At 43.7% G+C, this 19,439-nt stretch overlaps 1 protein-coding gene across 1 annotated transcript; it reads left to right on the top strand.

The window, feature by feature from the left end:
• Positions 1-1,179: 1,179 nt before the first annotated feature.
• On the top strand, positions 1,180-6,871 carry LOC134297514 (uncharacterized). Its single transcript, XM_062975262.1, has 2 exons — positions 1,180-3,226; positions 6,442-6,871. The coding sequence occupies exons 1-2, from the start codon at positions 1,598-1,600 to the stop codon at positions 6,547-6,549; spliced, it is 1,737 nt and encodes a 578-aa protein (XP_062831332.1). The 5' UTR covers positions 1,180-1,597; the 3' UTR covers positions 6,550-6,871.
• Positions 6,872-19,439: the final 12,568 nt, after the last annotated feature.

Raw genomic sequence — 19,439 nt, 5'->3', positions numbered from 1 at the left:
CTGGAAGGTAAATGGACTATTTAAGTCTGGCTGAAATCCTTTTAACATGTTGATTACAAGTGTGTGATCAAAGGAGTTTCTCAAAAACTGACAGGCAGTTAAAGGACTAGGAAGTTGAATTCTAGTACAGTATTTAGTTTTGATAAGGATGAAAATCAATGGTTGAAAAACATAGAGCTTTGTCAAATGACACAGATACATTTCTTATTACATCAGGATAATAGCACCTTTGGTTGGGACCTATCACATGACATTATTCCTCTTATATTGCTCTCTCATGGAAGACTGTTTAGAAAGTGCCACAAACAAAAGAACAGGTTAACAAATTCTTTTTCTGCTTCTGTTGGGCTATGATTTTCTGTACAGACATTCAATTATGTTTTTATGCCAGTTCTGGGATAAAATGGATACTTAGTAGCAGAGCCGGTCCAACAATGAGGCGAATTAAGCGGTCACTTTGGGCGCAAAACATACAGGGGCGCTGTTGAGACTGCTTTTTATGTTGATTTCTTGTAAAACATGATGTTTTGGTGCTTAATTTGTAAAATCTTAATGTAATTTGATGTTTAATAGGCTTTTCCTTAATCCCTCCTTATTATTCAACATTTTTGCTTATCCAACGCTTTTATTTTTCAGTGATTAGTTTGGTTGGGGGGGGAGGCGCCAAAATTCTGTTTGCCTACACTTGAAAAATACCTAGGGCCGGCTCTGCTTAGTAGGCATGATCTGGGTTCACCTCCAGTGGGCGAAGGGGAAGGGTTGGGAATTTTAATCTGATTTTGTTTCAATTGGCAAATTTACTGAGAAGCATTTAAATGTTTTCTCTTTAGAAAAAAATCCATTGTCACACACACATTGAGGCTGATAGGAGAAGCCTAAACTGCCCCCACCATGCCTCCTTTTTTGGCCCCATTCTGGAGTCTCTCTCTCTCTCTCTTTCACCCCACCCCCAGAAATGTAACTGGAAAAGTTTTTTAAATAAACATTTATTTTATTAACCCATTAATTCTTGCTTTCTTCCAGCTTCAGACTTAATTGATCACTAGCAAATTACATAATACATTCTTTCAAAGTTAACAAAACAAAGTATTTTCTAAATGTTGTTCATAGCACCCATTGCAACTGTGTGGTCCTAGCAGCACAGCCACAGGATAAAGTTGCTCATGTACCCTTGTGTCATGCAGCCAGATCCCAGGGCTGAATTTCCAAGCCCTGAATCTGGCTTCATAACATAAACATGCGAGCACCTGGCGGGAGAAGATAAAATGAGCCTGGGAACTCAGGGGTGAAAGTATAAACAATTATAATTGCTGTAGTGTGGGGGGGATAGAAACCTTGGTGGAAATGTGATCCAGAAGGTGGGGTTTGATGATGATATTTGCGTGTGATATTACGTTGCATCAGAAGTGATAAAATTAGATGTATGTAAACATTAGGTCATTCTCGACTTTTCCAAAGTCATGTATTCTTCAATAAAGATTGTGTTTGAGAGCAGCTGTCTTTGATCTGCGTTCAGACTGGTCCTTTGAAGTAAGCCTGACATTAAAGTCGAGAATCCCATTTCTCACCCTCCTGCGGAATTCGCAGTGAAGTGATAATGAGCGAGGAAGAAGATCAAAGCCCAAATGAGGCAGAGAGGCCTTTGCAAGGGGCCCGGCCGAAGAGAGAAGAGACGCTGCAAGCCATAGCTTCCTCTACGGGGTACCCCAAGCCGAACGGCGTGACCCAGAGAATTCCCAGGCTCGGAAGAGGCGTCTCTGCAGCTGCAGAAACCAGTTGGGGATCTGGAGGAAGTATGCCGGAGACCGTGGCCCTGCGGTTATCCATCCTGGAAACTAATTTATCCAGGCTGTCGGAAACCGTGGGGAGATTGGTGCCATTATTGGAAGAGAATCTCCAGAAGGAGGCCAGCCGATATGGCGCCGAGAGAGAACCAAGCAAAGAAGGAGATTGGAGCCAGAGGGGCCAGCGGGCGTCAACGCAGAGCCCCGTGGCGGCAAGGGACGAGGGAGATGAGGAATACTGGCAGGAGCTGCAGTTCCGGGACAGCATGGCGCGAGAAGTGGAGCGTCAGCGAGCCCTGGGGACCCTGAGGCCGCCGTCTCCAACAGAGCTCCCAACCCCCCGAATGGGCGTCGGGGTGGAAAGGCCACTGGGGCCAGGGATCGGGTCCAGTGGATTCGCAGACGAAGGCGGAGAGGAGCGGGGGGTCCAGGAAGAGGAGGAGGATGTGCCGTACGACGAGGAAAGGCGAGATGAGGGGGCTACAGCTAGGCCAGTATGCGGATGGGCGGAAGAGCCAACAGCGGCGGCAGACTTCCAGGAGCCGCGCAGAATGACCACCGGAGTGGGGCGCGGCGTGTTCCAAGGAGCCACCCGAGGAAACCTGATGCAACCCTTCCCCATGCCGCCCAGACAATATCAAAGGGCTGCAGAATGGATGCCTAGAAGGGAAGATCTCAAGCTGGAATACGGAGGGGAATCAGAGGAACTGAACTTTTTTCTAATTAGCATTAGAGGATACATGGAAGACAACGCACACACATTTCCCTCCGAAGCAAGCAGGGTTCGAGCCATCGGCAACACACTAAAGCGAGGAGCAGCCAGCTGGTATGTGCAATTGCATGCCAGACGCGACCCATGCCTGAGGTCAGTGCCCCGCTTCCTCGCCGCACTGGAGAACCGGTTCAGAGACCGGCTAGAGCAATTGAGGGCTCGAGACCAGCTGAAAGGAATAAAACAGAGGGACAAAACGGTGCCCGAGTACGCAGAGGAATTCCTCCACCTCGCGGAAAGGGTACCGGAGTGGTCTGAAGTAACCAAAGTGGAACTATTTAAAGAGGGACTACGCCCCGAGATTTTCAGCTGGGCAGCGCACAGAGACGACCCCGAGACGCTCCAGGGATGGATTCAACTAGCGGGGCGCGTCGAATCTACCCTGGCACAAGTAAAGCGCTTCAGGAGCAGCAGCGGCCAGCAAAGACCGGTGGCGAGAGGTCGAGGAGAAACGAGGAAGCAAGAAAGACCCGGAGGGAGGCCGGGGATTCCCTCCAGAGGAGACGACAACAAACCTAAACCGGGATGCTTTGTATGTGGGAAGACGGGCCACCGAGCAGCGGAATGCTGGGCCCGGAAGGGGGAGCCGCCAAAAGCCCCAAAGCCCAAGCCAGCAACCGGGAGGCGTGCGGAGGAGGAGGTGCAGGCCCCAGAATCTTCGGAAAGATTGGTGAGTCGGGACAAACGCATGATAGTAGTACCAATTTGCCTCTCGGGGCTAGAAAATCGGGCCACCTGCAAGGCGTTTGTAGACTGCGGGTGTTCTAGGAACATTATAACCCCAGAATTAGCAGGAGCGCTGAAATGCCAGCAGATGGCACTTGACTCCCCAATTGCATTTTCGCAGCTAGATGGATCAGTCGCTGCTGGGGAAGTATCTACAAAGGAATTACGGGGAGTTCCATGCAAAATAGGCAAATGGGGAGGAAGAATATCCTTTGTGATAGCCCCTATTGCCACATACCATGTAATATTGGGGATACCATGGCTCGAACAAGCAAATCCTGAAGTAGATTGGAGAGGAAAAAGCTTAGCATTTAAAGAACAGCAGATGCAATGGGAGATAAGCAAAATTGCAGAAGAGGAGGACGAGGAAGACGAAGCAGGGGAAATAGACCCACAGCTATTGCCACCTGAATACAGAGACTTTGCGGATGTTTTCAATCAGAAAGAGGCCAGTAAATTGCCTCCCAAAAGAAATATAGAAGTAGGGATTGAAATAACCCCAGGAGCAGACTTACCAAAACCAAAAGTGTATCCCATGTCTGTGCAAGAGAAGGAGGAATTGAGAAAATACATTGATAAAAACCTGGCTCGAGGCTTCATTAAGCCATCTAATTCTCCTCTCGGGGCTCCAGTGTTATTTAGGAGAAAGAAAGACAATTCCCTAAGATTGTGTATTGATTATCGAAATTTAAACGCAATTACCAAGGACAATAAATACCCTATGCCCTTAGTCAAGGATTTAATTACCGTATTGAAGAAAGGGAGCATATTTACTAAACTGGATTTAATTGAAGCGTATCATAAATTAAGGATCAAACCGGAGGATACTTGGAAAACCGCATTTTCCTGCGCATTCGGCCATTTTGAATACGAAATTTTGCCTTTCGGGTTAAAAAATGGAAGCGGCTGCTTTATGCAGCTTATAAATGAAATACTACACCCGTTATTGTACAGAGGGGTGTTCATATTCCTTGATGATATCTTGATCATTTCTGAAGATAAGGAAAAGCACGTAAAATTGGTCCGGGAAGTTTTGCAGAGACTAAGAGAAGCAAAGCTGTACGCAAAACTGTCCAAATGTGAATTTAATAAAACTCAAATTGACTTTCTGGGATATCGGATGTCTCCAGAAGGGTTAGCTATGGATCCAGCTAAAGTAGCAGATGTGAAAGAATGGGGAGTGCCTCAAACAAGGAGGCAATTGCAATCATTTCTGGGGTTTGCAAATTTTTACAGACCCTTCATAAAAGGCTTTGCACAAATAACCGCACCCCTTACAGAACTTTTAAAAACAAAAGGGAAAGGGGAGACAGCAAAAGTGAAAGCTCCCGGCGCCAAACTGAGTTGGACGCCAGAATGCCAAAAGGCATTCGAGACCTTAAAAGAATGCTTCACTGAAGGACCCATCCTAAAACACCCTGATATCAGGAGCCCTTTCATAATCCATTGCGATGCCTCAGACTGTGCGTACGGGGCAGTGCTATTGCAAAAGGATCAAAATGGGAACTTAAAACCCTGTGGATATTTGTCACGGAAGTTCAGCGAAACTGAAAAAAGTTGGCCAATATGGGAAAAAGAGGCATTAGCCATATTAAAAGCCTTAGAATGCTGGCGACACTTCCTCGAAGGAAGCGGAATCCCATTCGAAATTTGGTCTGACCATAAGAATCTCCAGTATTTAAAGTCTCCTAGAAAATTGTCCCCCAAACAAATCAGATGGGCGCAATACTTCAGCAGATTCGATTTCCAATTAAAGTTTTTTCAAGGGAAACAGAATGTCTTGGCAGATGCTCTTTCACGCATGCCTCAACACGAAGGCCTAACCACAGCAAAGGAGGGGACAATATTCTCTGACAAACAATGGGGCTTAGCTGTCAGGACAAGAGCACAAACCCAAAAGGAGGACACGGCTTTTGTCGAACTCGGCGGGGAAGATAACTGGGGAAATGAACTAAAACAGTCTTATAAAGGAGATCAATGGATCGCGTCCAACGCAGAAAAGGGGGACCAGAAGGGGGGATTTTGGTTTGTAAACAAGAAACTGTATATCCCAGCAATATTAAGGATTAAGATTCTGCATCGTTTTCACAACAACCAGAGCGCTGGTCATACAGGAATTACCAAAACAACAAAGGCAATAGCAAAACATTGTTGGTGGCCAGGAATGAGGAAGGACATAAAGAATCATGTTGTCCAATGTGATGATTGTGCCAGAAATAAATCGGGAGGAGGGAAGCCTATGGGATTGTTACAGACAGTAGCGGAACCTACCAGGCCTTGGGAATGTGTAGCTATGGACTTTGTGGGAGAACTGCCAGTCAGCAAAGGACATCGTTATATTTGGACAGTATTAGACCTGTTTTCTAAACAGGCCCACTTTATAGCACTGACGAAGCTACCATCGGCTGAGAAACTAGCTGAATTGTACATAAACCATATTTACAAATTACATGGATGTCCAAGTAGAGTAGTCAGTGACAGAGGAGTACAATTCACAGCAAAATTTTGGGAAAAATTCTTGGAAATGCTAGGAGCAGAAAGGAGTTTAAGTTCTGCTTTTCACCCCATGACAAACGGGGCGGTAGAACGTACTCAGCAAACGCTTGGGCAGTTCCTTCGAATGTACTCTAACATGAGACAAAATGACTGGTCTAGGTGGTTGGCGTTTGCGGAACTAGCCTTTAATTCAACTATACATTCAGCAACAAACAAAACCCCCTTTGAAGTAGTTTACGGGTATGAAATACAACCGTTACCCCAATTGCCGAGGTGGACAGAAAATGAAGGAACAGAGGCAGGGAAATGGAAAACGCAAATGATGGAATGTTGGAATCAAGTGACTGCTTCGTTAAAAGAAGCACACAAAAAGTATAAAACGTTCGCAGACAGAAAGAGGGTGGAAGGCGATAAATTAGATAAAGGAGATCTAGTGTGGTTAAGTACCCAAAACATCAAATTGGGGTTACCTTCAAGAAAACTGGGCCCCAAATATATTGGACCATTCAGAATACAGGGTGTTATCAATGAAGTGACTTTCCAATTGGCATTGCCAAAAAGTTTAGGGAAAATACACCCAGTCTTCCATCGCAGCTTGCTGAAAAAATATATGGGGACTTTAGACAAAATGGACCCATAGAGTTATTGTTTGATTTGTTTCAGGACTATGGTGAAAGAAGAACCGAAGAGGAGGACGAAGAAAACGGGAGCGCCATGTCATGCAGCCAGATCCCAGGGCTGAATTTCCAAGCCCTGAATCTGGCTTCATAACATAAACATGCGAGCACCTGGCGGGAGAAGATAAAATGAGCCTGGGAACTCAGGGGTGAAAGTATAAACAATTATAATTGCTGTAGTGTGGGGGGGATAGAAACCTTGGTGGAAATGTGATCCAGAAGGTGGGGTTTGATGATGATATTTGCGTGTGATATTACGTTGCATCAGAAGTGATAAAATTAGATGTATGTAAACATTAGGTCATTCTCGACTTTTCCAAAGTCATGTATTCTTCAATAAAGATTGTGTTTGAGAGCAGCTGTCTTTGATCTGCGTTCAGACTGGTCCTTTGAAGTAAGCCTGACACCCTTGCATTCACAATTGGGTGTTTCTCTTGTAGCACTATTTTTGTTGCAATAGGCCTGACCTTTGACAGCACCATATCTCTGACTGCAGCCACAGTCAGTTCAGTGTGTGTGTGTGGGCCCAACTCACCTCTTGACTTATTCTGCCCCATGAATTCCAAGGATTGTCTTAAGCAAGATGGTTTTGCAAGTTCTTTCACCTGAAATATAGCCTAAGGAAAGGTAAAGGTTTCCCCTGACATTAAGTCCAGTCGTGATCGACTCTGGGGGTTGGTGCTCATCTCAATTTCTAAGCGGGATTTGAACCTGGCACCTTTCGGTCCGCAAGTTCAGCAGCTCAGTGCTTTAACATACTGTGCCACTAGCGCTCCCTGAAATATAGCCTACAGCACCTGTCTGTTGGCAGTCTCCCATTCAAGTACTAACCAGAGATTGAAAGTGAGGATTTGGAGTATAAGCGTGGACACAATAAAAGTTTTCTGATAATTCTTGGAGCAGGGCTTTTTTTGTTCCAAGATAGGTTAAAGATTAAAGTAACAAGACCCCCGCTTCATGTTCCAGTCTGGCAATCCTACATTCATGATCCATGGTCACTTCACACTGCTTCCAGGTAAGGCTGGCATTAGATATTCCTGTGAGATTGCAACTGCAAAATTTTACAAAAATGCAAACTTAATATACAATTCAAACTAGGAAGAATTCAAACCAGGCTATTCCTTATGTTATACAGCTTGCACAAATTAATGCCTCAGTTATCTTTGGGCAAATGATAATGATCAGGAAGAAACATCAAAGGAAAAGGATGGTCTGAACCAGAAAGTGAAGGTTAGAAGGCTTTCCCTGCATTCTGCCACTTTGTATTATTTAGCCTTAAATGGTATTTGTTTAAAAGTACTTGTTCTGTCTTTGTGAAGCATACATAAAATGCACCACTCCTTGGCATGAACTGAATGAACATCATGTTCCTTAAAACAACCTTAGTGTTCCATTATTGTTGCAATAGAGTTCTTTTTGAGAGGTGTAGTGCCAACGCACTAGCAATTGTTTCAAATCTCCAACTGCCACCGTTAAGATTAGTAGACAATTGCTGTTAATAGGGGATTAATTTATGGATGAAAACTTACTGTATAAAGGTCATGTTGTACCAAATTTCAACTACTCTGTGGATGAAGGAGGGCAAAATTATACTATGTAACAAAATTTGATTTTTTTCTGTTCCTGTTTGAAGGTGTTATTTCCTGTTTAATTGTTTGGTACATATTGTGAAAGTAATTGTTATATTCCAGAAACGTTGCTTTTGTGGCTGTGAAGTTGAACATGACCTCCCTCCCCAATAAAAGATAGGAACTTATAGTTTTGGTAAGGACAAGGACATCAGGCTGGATAATAAGGGCTAAGTTTTGGACAATTTGCAAAGACAACAACAAAAATAACAAGAACCCTTCCCATGTTAGATAGTGTGTACATTTTAAATCAAGGCTGTATGTCCTATATTTCATATATTTTATAGCAGAAGGTAACTGAGATAAGTGTTACACCCCAAGGCTGCATGAACATCCTGAAAACCAAACAGGAGCCAGTATAACACACAAGCAGTTTATTGAAGCAAATACATATATCTATGCACAGTTAACGAAATAAGCCAGTATGAAGATAGTCCTTAATATAAAGTCACATGTAAGATTTTGACAAATTCAGCAATGTCCTTTTTGTAATCCACCAGTGAAACTCGATAGTTTCACCAAAAAGTCAAATATAATTCTAAATCAGAGCCAAGAACCAAACGCTGCAAATTGCAACTGTAATCCACTTGGAGAGTCCCGTCTCAGAACAAGTAAACAAGGCAAAGTCAATCTCGACTCAGGAACAAGGTTGGCAGGGTAGCAAGACGAAGTCAGTCTCAACTCTGGAACAAGTAAAGCAAGGTAACAAGGCGAGCTCTACTCAGGAGTCATGGCATGGCACGGCTTACATGGAACTGGGAACCTGGCATGGTTTCCAGACAGGAGACAAGGCTGGGAGCTGGATACTGGAACCTCTTCCGAGGAAAGGCAAAGTTGACACCGCAATGAGAACACAAAGAGGAATACCTTTAAGGAGATCCCAAGGTTGCAAGATTAAGGGAGTGCAGGACCCACAAAACTTCTCATGAGAAAGTTAGTCATTATCGAGCCTGAGAGCTAACCTCTTGCTTCTTCAAACCCTCTCCCTTTTGCTCCTATTTCTCGTAAAACACTCCCTCCGATTAAAAGGCCCATTTTCGCCCAAAACAACACCATCTGGTGTAGGCAAGATTGACGAGGCATCGGAATGCTCTCCAATTAGTGGATCCTCTGGCGTTATAACATCAGGCAGCTGCAAGGCCAAGGGGCCTCGTTCTGGGCCTGGAATGTCTCCTGAATCCGTAGAATAATCTGTTTCCAAATCCGCCTCCTGGTGAAATATAGGCCGAGATGGCTGAGCCACAACAATAAGACTGTGCTTGGAGGAAAGCCTTAAGAAGTGTACCAGGAGCGCCGTATCGCAAGAGGATGGGTTCCATGCTGTGGCAGCTCAACTGGCTACCAATCTGTTTCTGGGCTGGTCATTACCTACAAAGCCCTAAATGGTTCAGGTACAGACTATTTACAGAACCGTATCTCCATTTACAAACTGGCTCGAACACTGTGATCTGTGGAGGAAGCCCTGCTCTCGGTCCCACCCCCATCGCAAGCATGGCTGGTGGAACGAGAGAGAGGGCCTTCTCCATGATCACTCTCTGCCACTGGGACTCCCTCTCAAAAGAAGTAAAAACCACCTCCTCTCTCCTCGCCTTTAAAAGGTTACTAAAAACACATCCTTGCCCCCTGGCGTACAGAAAGAAGGAAGACTAATATGTCTCGACGTATAACATTGTCTAGTTATATTAAACCCTGTCTAGATACTGGAATTGATTTCATGGCAGTGAGTTGTGGATAATCATCTGTTTTAAATTTTTATCCTGCTTAAGTTCATAATATGTGATTATGTTTGTTAGGGTGGTCTAGTTTTATTTTTTGGATAATTGCTATTTGGTATTAAGTTCTATTGATATTTGCTTTATTTTTAACTTATTTTTTGACTGATTTTGTTTTGATGTAATTTGTTGATATGTTTCTTTGTTGGCATTGAATGTTTGCCATGAGTGTTGGAAACCACCCTGAGTCCTTTCGGGGAGATAGGGCGATCTACAAATAATGATGATGATGATGACGATGATGATTATGTTCCACATTATTACTGAGCATATTCTATAATATTCTATTCTATAATAATAAGCCGGGGGTTGGATTAGATGGCCCACGTAATCTCTTCCAACTCTATTATTCTATGATTCTTGATTGACTTTCTCCAGTAGGACTAATTCTTTGGGAGAAGCACATAAAGGAGACTCATTTACTTGGAGGGCCGAAGACAACTGGTGCCCAACCTACACATTTAAATGTTGCTTTTTGCAACATAACTAATCCTAGCACTTGCAAGAAGTCTACAAGAATACATTTTTTAGATAGTAGCTTTTATTCGGCTTCCATTATCTCTAGTATGTGTATGGAATGATTCTGACATTCAAGAAATCACGTTTTACAATTCTAAATTCCAGGATGCAGAAGGCTGCTCCAGTTTATTGGTCTTCAAGTAGGTTTTGATTCCCACTGCTTGAATGTAGTCAGACTTATAACCTCATAAAGGTCCATGGATTCACCCCGCATTGTGGTAAATCGATGGGCTCGTAGGGGGACGTGGAGAACTTGTCGCTATGCATCACATAAATAGTCTTACCCCTTATCCCATGGGGGAAGCATCACCGACCAGCTTCCCCCCATTGCTGGTAAAGCAACACGGGAAGCAACATGTTGCTGCGGTGGCATGTGCCACTTCCTCTCCTCTTTTGGCATGGAGTCCAGTTGGAAGTGCCTGTGTGTTGTCTAATGGGCTCCGTGCTGAAAGTGGAGGGGAAGCAGCGTACAATGGGCAAATCAGCCCATCTGATGAGGGGGTTAAGGTGGGTTACAACAAAATGGCATAGCACTTGAAAAAATATGGAGAAAGACAAAGAAGAGGGTCTAAATTGCAAGTTTGAGACAGAAGTGTACTTAAAAAGGCTGAAGATTAATATATCTCATGGAGAACTTAGTCCAAATTTCTAGAGTATGACAGCTCAGGAACTGGTAATATTGAACTGTCAAAATCTTACATGTGACCAGCAAGGTTTATAGGGCCACATGGATGACTTTAAATCCAATCAATTTTGGCAGGGAACTGCTATGGTTGTTCAGTATATGGGATCCTATAGGTAATATCATCTGTATTTGACTGCTATATTTGACCCACATACTGCAGTCCTAGCCTCTGGCTAATTTCAAACTTTCTTGAATTAATATTAATATACTTTTAAAGCATGGATATTCTTTATAATATTTTGTCTGTCCTGGACATACCACATAACTGAGAATCCGGGTTTTGGTATTATAAAGGAAGTAGAAAAAACATTCTCTACCCCCTCACTTCTCATAAATTTAATTATTGAGGTGCCTAATTACTTCAGTTATTGACCGGGGGCGGGGGGGGGGGGGGCATTTTGCTAAGCAATTGCTATATAAGAAATGCAGTACTAAAGACCTAGAGGAATCGCTTTAACCCCCATTTAATTGCTGCACTAAATTCTCTTGCAAGTGCCCTTGATCTTTCACAGTGGTACATTTGAATCCCTGCCTTCTCTCTTCTTAGAAATCCAAAGAAACCCACAGTAGTTGTGGTAATTTAGAGTTATTTTAAGCAATAAGCCACTGCTGAGGTGCTCTTTTGAAAAGGCATGTCTCCTCCCTATAAATCAGCACATTTGACAGGTCCAGGAGGAGGCTGAGGCAGAAAGCAAAAAGCCAACCAGTTTGCATTCGTCTTTCTTTGGATGCTGTGGAGGAAAAGACATCATATAAGGCCAGCACTCTTAAATTATAGAAGAGTGCAGCATCACCAGGAAGGAAGAAAATATCATGCAACCCATTTTCATGCTCCAGTAAAGCTCACTCCAAATGCTAGCCTCCTTCATGACTGTGGAAGGGAAAGAGCCACAAGGAAATCAAAATAACAAAGCAAGGCTTTCCCCTCTGAATTGTGACATTTTGGTGCCTGTTGTGAAGGCTAGGAGACTGTCTCTTTAGCATTTCATATAGAAAGAACTGACTGGAATGGCAGTTCTGTATTACTCAAAGAATGAAAATAAGACAGTCCTCCAATGCATGAAAGGTATGGGACTAGTTCAGGGTGCATGGCAAAAGGGAACAACTGTGATATCTGGTAGGAAACTGCCACTTTGGTAGCATCAACTGCCAGAGACATTTCTCATGATGGAGATATTTCTGATTACAGATCTGACTTCCCAAGAACTGATCCTTCCTGCTGCCTCCTGAATTACTACCTGAATGACTAACAATCTTCAGGGGGATGCCAGCAGAATTCCTATATAGTTTACAAGCATTTAAATACTGCTGCATGTTACATTAAGCAATGAATGCCAGGAGTAAAGATACTCAAGAAATTCAGTCTTGGCTATACAGAGTTGCAGTTGGAAATAGAACTTTTAGGGCAAAAAATCTGATGAGCTATTGCAGATATGGCATGGGAAAGGGAAAGCGTCTAAGAAAAGAGCAGTAGAGATTGATGTTGTCAGTGTGTAGGCAATGGGTGATATTTCCCAAGGATAGCATATAGGAGAATGGTAGCAATCATGTAGCCCTCCAGATGTTATTAGATTGTAACTCCAAGACTCTTCACCATTAATTATGCTAGCGAAAGTTTCTGGGAGTTGCAGTGAACATTTGGAAAACGGCATGATTCCCATCTCCAATATAATGAAGAATAAATATATGAGGGAGAAAGCAGAGAAAGAAATGTTGGGCATGGGATTAGATTAGACATAAATGAATAGAGCCATTTGAAGTTATAGTCAAAGAAGTCTATCATATAATATAAGGGAGACAAATAGGAGATGAAATCAAACAAAAACAAACTCAGACATCCATAGAAGCATCAACTGCCATACACAGTTTTGGCAATGAAAATATTAGTTTGAGAAAACATCTTCCAGACTTTCTAAATTTATTGATATTCTAGATACTGCCTCTTGCACAAAGAGAAAACCACCCTTCATTAAAAGATGGCAAAGATTCTTATTTTAGAAAAATCAATGTTCTTAGAAAATCTTCAGCATTGTTGAGGAGCAGGAGCAGAAAAAAGCTATCAAATTATTTCACAGATCAGTAATGCTTACAAAAGGCATCTTAGGATAGAAACTAAAGACACTGCAGCTTCTTTTGTGAGAAAAAAATACTTTGTCACAATAACACTTTAAAGACAACAGTATATTTTGGAGCCCCAAAGCAGTCCGAAAGTTTACACAGCATTTTGGTTCTCTATTATAAGAATGTATAGGGAGTGTTTTTATATTCTTCCAACATAACACTTTTAGATGACAAACAATAATAGTCATGGCCAGGGCCGGCCCCACCATAAAGGCCATTGACGCCGCCGCCTCGGGCGCAGGTCCCGGGGGGCGCCGTCAGGCTGGGAGGGAGGCGGGGCACCGCTCTGACGGTGCCCCGCCGCCCGACCAGTGTGCCCTGGCCTTGCGGCTCCCTCTTTCGCCGCCCGGGGAGGGGAGGAGGGATCGCCTCCTTCCCTCCCCGGGCGGCGAAGCCTGCTTCTTTCGCCGCCCGGGGAGGGGAGGAGGCGATCCCCCCTCCCCTCCCCTTGCGGCGAAGCCTGCTTATTTCGCCGCCCGGGGAGGGGAGGAGGCGATCCCCCCTCCCCTCCCCGGGCGGCGAAGCCTGGTTCTTTCGCCGCCCGGGGAGGGGAGGAGGCGATCCCCCCTCCCCTCCCCGGGCGGCGAAGCCTCCCTCTTTCCAACCCTGGCCGCGCCTCCCACGCTGCGTGGGAGGCGGGGCCAGGGCGAATAGCATGGGAGGCGGGGCCAACCCTGGCCCCGCCTTCCACCCAGCGTGCCCTGGCCCCGCCTCCCACGCAGCGCGGGAGGCGGGGCCAGGGCACGCTGGTTGGGAGGCGGGGCCAGGGCGCAGGAGGCGGGGCCGGCGGGGGGCGCTTTTCAGCGCCCCCGCTTAATATTTAAATTTATCTCCGGTCATGGCTTATGCTCCAAATATGTGATTACCCAGCAGAGAGAATGGAGGTTTTCTAGTTTGCTGAATCCAATGTTCTTTCAGTTGAAACTGCCTAAAATGCCTTGCTAAATAAACGGGTAGGGTGGGCCACAGTACTTTGCAATGTTGTGCTTTTGAACTTTTTTAAAAAGGAAATTTAAGATTAATGATGATTTTCTTTGCTCTTTATAAAACAATAAATTTATTTGGTTTGTGGTGCATTAGGATTCCCCCCCCCCCCCCCCCCCACACACACACACATTAAAATTAACCACTGCTTTTTTCTCGGCCCTGATAAATCATTGCCCTATAGCTTAACCTTTCTTATGATAAAAAGGGATTATCAAGGGTAGAAATCGACTTGGTTTCCAGGAAGCCATTCTGGAAGGGAAGGAAAGACGGACCCTTGAGGTTTTTAAGATATATCCCATTAGCAGGGCAATTTGTCTGTTTCTTTATATTTCCATGCACATTTATGATTCTAAATACATAAATCATAATAATAACAGGCAAGGATCTTTTATTCACATGAACTTTTGATAACTCACTGGGTTCTGAGAAGGGGCATTTTAGCAGGAATGCTTCCACTTTTGAAGATTGGGCATTTGCAGATTTGCTTATTTTACCTCCACTGCTGCCCTATATGTCACTGAAAAAATGTTCTTTCTAAACAGGTCCTCCAGCATGTTTATATGGTCAACATCTACCAGAAGGGGTTAAGCATATATAAAAATACTGTCCCAGTGAATTCTTGCTCAGCCATAGAAACCCACCAAGAAACCTTCGGCAAGTTACATTCTTTTTGCTCCAAAGTAAGGCCTATGAGTTATAAACAATAAAGCTAAGAAGGGATTGGTGGCACATGTTTGACTGAGGGTACATCTACATTGTAGAAGAATGCAATTTGATACCACTTTAACTGCCATGGTACAATGTTATGTAATCATGGGATCTGTAGTATGGTAAGGCATCCACAGTCTACATTGTTGTTGTTTGTTGTTGTTTGTTGTGTGCCTTCAAATCATTTCTAACATATGGTAATCCTAAGGCAAATCTATTACAAGATGTTTTTGGTAAAATTTATTCAGAGGAGTTTTGTCTTTGCAGATAGGACTTAAAATGGCAGAGGATTGAGCCTTTAAAATTTCCCATTGTAGCCAATGGGCCAAATCTCTGCCGAATGAAATGGCACCACCCCTCCCCTTTTGGGTAATTTTCCGGTAAACAAAATGAGGAGTCAGACAAAACACACCCAAAATGGCCTTTTGGCCCAAATGTACCTGCCTAATCCTCACCATATGATAGGGGAAGGAGGAGGGGACGCGAGGTGCCACAAGGCACCCCTCATGCCTGCCGTTTTGCCAGTGACTCCTGGCAAAATGGCATGGCCCCAGGGGCCATGTGGAGAGGTCACTAATCAAATGCTTAGTTGATTACACCATGCTTGCCTTCATTTTCTACATGCATACTCACATGTGCAAAACAAATTGATCACCTCAGAGTGATTCTTTTGTTGTAAGGTCTACTCAGTGAATCAGTTGTTACTGCATTTTAAATAATTTTGTCCTCATTTGCTCCTCACATAGAGGAAAAATCATTCTTCTGGATGACACTGCAATGATACATTGATCACCACCCAGCAGAATTTCCTCCCACATGGTTTTATTTACACATGAAATGTAATTTGCGATGGCATGCAGCAATCTCGGCAATTACAAGCCACACCCCTATTAACATAACTGGATTTTGGCTTTGCTCTTTAGAATGTTTACCTGACAATCAGTGTCATCATGATTGATTTCTACCTACAGGCTTAGCATCTTTCTTTAATCCTCCCTATAATGTTCAGAACACCTGCCAAACAGTTCCAATGACCACCAACTGAGCTGGTGGGTCTTTCATGGTAAGCCTAGTCACATTCCTAACTCTTTCTGTGGATACTGACTGCCTCTACTCAAAGAGAAGTTCTTTCCTCACTATCACTATTGAATGACTGCATCTGAATTTTTCTATTAATGTGGAAAGAGCTTCTCTGATTCTGTGTGTATGTGTATTCAAGTTATCTGTCATGGAATATTCAGAGATGGCTTTGTCAGCTCCTTCCACTGAAATACAGTTTGGTATTCATTAATGGCTTCACATCTGAATACTAACTGGGGCTGATCTTGCTTAGCTAGACTACAAGCAATTTATTTGAATAGCAAGAATTAGGAAGGCAGACTGCCTTAATCTTAAATATTAATATTTGGTGACAAAATGAAATTTAGTGTGTTAGGCTTCAAGGTTAGGACCAATGTGAAACTACCAAGTATCTCACTGCTCTCATGAAGGCTTTGAACAATCAAAATATTTATCACTTGTTACTTGACAACAAACTTTGATATGATCCACATATGCACAGGGATATGATCTTGGATCTTCCATGGAAATATGAAATCAATGATAATAGTGAACCCTACTGAATTGAATGTTTTGTGGTTGTTTGCATACCATAAAATCATGCTAGAGGACCAAGAAGATGCCTAGAGAGAACACCTCTAGAATATCTACATACTCTTGTTCTATAAGGAGCAATGGGAGGGACTGGGGATCTCCTGACATCTCCATACCTCTTGGCCTCCCCTGTTGTTTGGTAAACTGGAAAGAATGAATCAGAGTCTCAAGAAACAAATTTCAGATATTAGGTTAGAGAAACCAAGATGCCTTGGATCAAGTGTTCGCCAATTGCCCTATTGAGTATTTACTAACTGTCTGAGAAGGATATAGGGAGATCCCCATATGACATGCTGTTTGGAGTACCCTGAGGAGAAAGGGGGAAAATACCTACTTTTAAGACCAAGGATTTGTATTTAAATAATTATGTACTGGCATTGACTACTTCTTTATCTCATTTAAGGGAAATAGGCTCAAACACCTCCATTGGAGGTAGCTGTGAGTTTTTTGGGCTGTATGGCCATGTACCAGCAGCATTCTCTCCTAATGTTTCACCTGCATCTATGGCTGACATCTACAGAGGTTCTGAAGATGCAGATAAAATGTTAGAAGAGAATGCTGCTGGTACATTGTCATACAGCCCAAAAAACTCACAGCAACCCAGCGATTCCAGCCATGAAAGCCTTAGACAATACCTCAATTGAAATTCACAATCCACCCTGGAGACTCGGTACTAATCAAATCATGGGGGGGGGGGGGGGGGCATGTTCCAGCCTTCCTGAGAAGGTCCATACCATACCAAGATGTTGGAAGAAATGGTAAAACAGAAGAGAAACGAGCTGGCAAAGATATCAGATTGGCTATAAGAAGAAACTCTGAGGAGATGTATTTTGTAATTCTGAGCTTTTAATTTGGTACTACCAATTATGGTGGGGAAATTAAGTACTCTTGTAATGCAAAAAACAAACAAACAAACAAAAAACACCCCCATTCTGATGGTGGCATTTCTATGACTGAAAGGCCATGCTAAAAACTCCTCATTCATTATGTCATTATGTTATATAGGGGCGGGTTGTCCCCTATATAAAATAGGCAATTGCTTAGATCAGGTTCTCAAATTGTGCCCTTAGGGCTCTGCAATGCACACTGAGGGGATCCATGGTTTCCCCTTCCTCCCCCTTCACCCCTCCAAGCATTGACTCCTCTTTCCCACTCTTCCCTGCCTCCCTCACTACCAAAAGTCTTTTCAATTTGCCTTCTCACCCACCTATCTTTTCCCCCTCACCTCTCTCGCCCCAAAAAGCCTTTTTTCTTCGCCTTCCTCATTGCCCACATCCCCCTCATCTGGCTTGCTTCCAAAACTCTATTCTCCCCCACCCACCGCTCAGGGGGTGTTTTAATTGTGCTTTTTTTGCTTGACAGAAGGGAGTTGGACTGGATGGCATCTCGGGTCTTCCACTTAAATACTGATAAGTTTATGTTGTTCAAAAAGTTTGCCTGTGTTTGAGATATATACATTATATATCTATGTCTATATCTATATCTATAATAAAACAAACAGGCTGCAGTTCCCAGTAGCTAAGGAGCCAGCAAGTCACTCTTTTCACTGACATTACAGTTACAGCAATCTCCATGAACATGTAGCCCAAACCTTGCCAATGTCCTTCCCAAACCCTACGAACCACCACCCAAGGAATGCTTTCATTTGGAGACCATTTCATCCTAGATTTTGCATTGTCCTCCACCACAGGCAGGCATCCCAGGGTTCTCCATTAGTGTGAAATTTGCATGACCCCGCCTACTGCCCTTTCCTTTCAAATCTGTCTGCAGAACAAACACAGCATAACTACACTTCCTGGAGGAGTTTGGGAGATTGATTCCACATGATGGAAGTTGTAGTTCACCCTGCATCAAGTCAGAGCACTGTGACTCCTACTGGGGAATATAGAGGAGTTGTAGTTCACCTACACCCAGAATGCTATGATCCCAAACAATGATGGCTCTGGGCCAAACTTGCCATGCATACCTGCTATGCCCAGATTTTGAGGGGAATTGGCTTGGACCTTTGGGAGTACTAGGTACTGGGATTTATAGTTCACCTGCAATGAATGAGCACTCCGAACCCCTCCGATGATGGTCCAGGACCAAACTTGGTACACAGAGCCCCCATAACCAAAAAGAGCATATTGGATAAGTTTGGGGGAAAGGGAGTTATAGTTCACCTGCATCCAGAGAAACAGTGACCCTCACCGACAATGGACTGGGACAAAACTTTGCACAAAAAAGCCTCATGACCAACTGAACATACTGCAGGAGTTTGTGGAAATGGGCCTTGATTTTGGGAGTTGTAGTTTACAATCCAAAGAGCACTGAACCCAGCCAACGACGGATCTGGATCAAACTTGGCACACAGACTCAACATAGCCTGTTATGGATACTGACAGATGTTTTGGGACAATTGCCCCTGGAATCTGGGAGTTGTAGCAGTTCACCCCCATCCAGAGAGCACTGCAGCCAGGCGATGACCAGCCAACAACAGATCTGGACCATACTTGGTACACAGACCCAAAATGGCCAACTTTGAATATTGGCAGGGTTTGGGGAGGATTGACCCACGATTCTGGGAATTGTAGTTCACCCACTCCAAACTGAGAATACCTAACAAACAAAGACAAATAATGCCTTTATCAAATAACCCGGGCATCGCCGGGTTCCCAAGCTAGTAATATATAAAGATTTCTTGGGACTCCAAATGGAAACTTTTGCTTCAAAAAGGACTCTGCAGCTGAAAAAGTTTGAGAAGCCCTGGCCTAGATGAATAAGGATCACATGAAAGTCCATCTTATCCCCCAGTGTGGCCACAGGGAGATTTTGTATCTCGGCAATTCATTATAGCAGGATGGGGATAGGACAACTGACTTTATCTTAAAAACCTTGTTTAAAAGCCTGTCCGAATAAGGTTTTAGCCCGT

The sequence above is a fragment of the Anolis carolinensis genome, chromosome 3 (genome assembly GCF_035594765.1).
Source record: "Anolis carolinensis isolate JA03-04 chromosome 3, rAnoCar3.1.pri, whole genome shotgun sequence".
Classification (NCBI taxonomy): domain Eukaryota; kingdom Metazoa; phylum Chordata; class Lepidosauria; order Squamata; family Dactyloidae; genus Anolis; species Anolis carolinensis.
Note: the sequence above shows the minus strand (reverse complement) of the source record. Positions and strands in the feature narration are given on the sequence as shown.

What these genes read in the sequence shown, in the direction of transcription:
- LOC134297514 (XM_062975262.1), top strand. Translation starts at nt 1,598, where the DNA reads ATGAGCGAGGAAGAAGATCAAAGCCCAAATGAGGCAGAGAGGCCTTTG. An exon ending in CAGAATCTTCGGAAAGATTG is followed by an intron (nt 3,227 to 6,441) that starts GTGAGTCGGGAC and finishes GATTTGTTTCAG; the next exon opens with GACTATGGTGAAAGAAGAAC.